At 37.8% G+C, this 2,133-nt stretch overlaps 1 protein-coding gene across 1 annotated transcript; it reads right to left on the minus strand.

Annotated features, from left to right (window-relative positions):
- LOC106317912 (transcription factor JUNGBRUNNEN 1) lies at positions 1–1,546 on the minus strand. Its single transcript, XM_013755727.1, has 3 exons — positions 1,285–1,546; positions 809–1,122; positions 1–460 (listed from the first exon to the last, which is right to left on the minus strand). Exons 1-3 carry the CDS (start codon positions 1,499–1,501, stop codon positions 68–70), a joined length of 924 nt encoding a protein of 307 aa, XP_013611181.1. The 5' UTR covers positions 1,502–1,546; the 3' UTR covers positions 1–67.
- Positions 1,547–2,133: the final 587 nt, after the last annotated feature.

Raw genomic sequence — 2,133 nt, forward strand, 5'->3', positions numbered from 1 at the left:
TTGCAACATCCAACAAAAGGTCCAAGTACTATACTAGTAATCAACTTATCAGGTTAATTCAAGACACCTAACTAAGAAAAGAAGGGCCGAAAGCAAATTCCACAACCGATCGTAACTCGTCCCAGTTCTCGTAGGTTATATCGTGAATGTTGTCGTTTGAGAAATGTGGAACCGTACTATCGACTTGTGTAGTAATAGTTGTGTCCACTGGAATGGGCTGGTGTTGATGGGGCGTTTGGCGAAGCTGGAAAACGTTCCTCTCATAGTTCTCTTTGGGTTCCATAACGTTGATATTATTGGTACTACTACTACTCTCATTGTCACCAAAACTGATATAAGCTTCTTGATACTTAGATTGTTGCGGCTTCATGCGTTTCCCACCTGCTAACTCTCTCCAGTCCGGAGTGTATTTTCTACTAGACACATTTCTCTTGAATATCCGGCATAACGTCCACACTTCCTGCAATCAGATATCATATGAATCAATTAGGGACGTCCTGACATCTATGTGACCTAAAATAATTATGGTAGAAAAGCTGAATGATTGATACATATATGTATGTTTTGAATAGTTTAGAGGCAAGATAATGCATACATATTAAGACAAAATTTGAGGGCTAAGAAGAATATTTCATTTGGCTGTCCCCCGGTCCTAGAATCAATCTTGAGCATTGTGATTTTTTTTTTTTAATAATAGGAAGATTCCACACCGAAGTTCATAACTGTATTTGATATGCTTAAAACGTGTAGCCAACCATAATATATATGATCATGCATGCATTCATTATTGAGTAGGTTACAAACTTACAGCATGTAACAAGGAAGAAGGAGTAGGGTTAACGAGAGTGGAGCCACCAGGGATGGTGTCATTGGCTGTTGGGAGGCGAAACTCGTGCATCATCCAATCAGTCTTGCTTCCTTTCCCGGCGCTTCCAAGATAATAAACGAGTGTCTTCTTTAGACCTATCACGGCTTTGCTGGAGCCATCGGAATAGACAGGCTTATCGATTCCTGTGGCTTTCCAAAAACCGGAACCAGTCACTCGGTTCGGTCTTATGCTGTTTCTGTACTTTCTTCCTCTCCTGCAGAAGAAGTAGCTCTCCTTTTCCGTATTCCTTGAGCCTTCAAACAAACACACCTCTAATCAGCAGCTTATAACTACAATTTTATGTGTTAAATTTTATTACACAAAATGCATGAAGTTTTTCCTTTTATTTTTGTAATGAGAATATACTCAAAAAATATATTTGGTATATACATGCAAGAGTGAGTGAGAAAACTTACGAGGAAGATCCCATGGATCGAATTTATAGATATCAATTTGGCTGATTATCTCATCTATCTTGCTGGATTTCTTGAGGAATACTTTTTTAGAGAGATAAAAACCTACAAGCTCTTCATCGGTCGGATGAAACCTAAACCCTGGAAGTTTTAACACTTGTTTCTCTTCTTCTTCTTGTTCTTCCCTTCTTGTGTCCCATGATCCCATCGCCTCCTCCATGCCTTTAGTTTACTGTTTTATTGTTTGGCTTTTAGGACTCTTACATTAGAATCTTCTTGAGATTGTATAAAGAGAACATGTGTCGTGTGTGTTCATTTATATGAAAAAGATCGATATGGTCAAGTCCTTCCTGTTGACTTATTAATCCCTCTTAATCAATTATCGGACCCAGTAAAAGTCTTTTGAGCATGAGATTTTAGAATTAGTCTTTTTCGCTACCTAATATGACGCTTTCACCCTTCGTTCACTAGAGAGGCCAAGAAGGATGCCAAGGAGAGGACTGACTTTTGATCACACTGATTTAATTGTTTTGTGTTCTCTATTCCAACATTATCTCACGAGGATTCAAACAAACATTAAATTCCTTCTAGGCTCATCATTACTGTTTGCATATTATATTCTCGGCCAAGACGAAATTATCTATCTATCATAATGACTTTAAGGCATAATTTCTACTTCGTGCTCGCAAAGGTAAGATTTGTATGCTTTTGATCCGAAACTTTTAACTTGGACAGATGAACAAAAGAAAAAGAGAAACATGAGGATTTAGCTCTTATAATTTTTTATTCTGTAATTTCTACGAAATTGACAATGACCAAGCCACCTAATGAAGACCGAATATTACCACTCAG

Source organism: Brassica oleracea, chromosome C1 (assembly GCF_000695525.1).
Source record: "Brassica oleracea var. oleracea cultivar TO1000 chromosome C1, BOL, whole genome shotgun sequence".
Classification (NCBI taxonomy): domain Eukaryota; kingdom Viridiplantae; phylum Streptophyta; class Magnoliopsida; order Brassicales; family Brassicaceae; genus Brassica; species Brassica oleracea.

Excerpts from the sequence above, each read along its gene's own strand:
- LOC106317912 (XM_013755727.1), bottom strand. The coding sequence starts at position 1,501 with ATGGAGGAGGCGATGGGATCATGGGACACAAGAAGGGAAGAACAAGAA. Across the intron at positions 1,123-1,284 it reads CGATCCATGGGATCTTCCTC|GCTCAAGGAATACGGAAAAG; the intron begins GTAAGTTTTCTC and ends GTTTGTTTGAAG. Across the intron at positions 461-808 it reads CTTCTTCCTTGTTACATGCT|GAAGTGTGGACGTTATGCCG; the intron begins GTAAGTTTGTAA and ends ATCTGATTGCAG.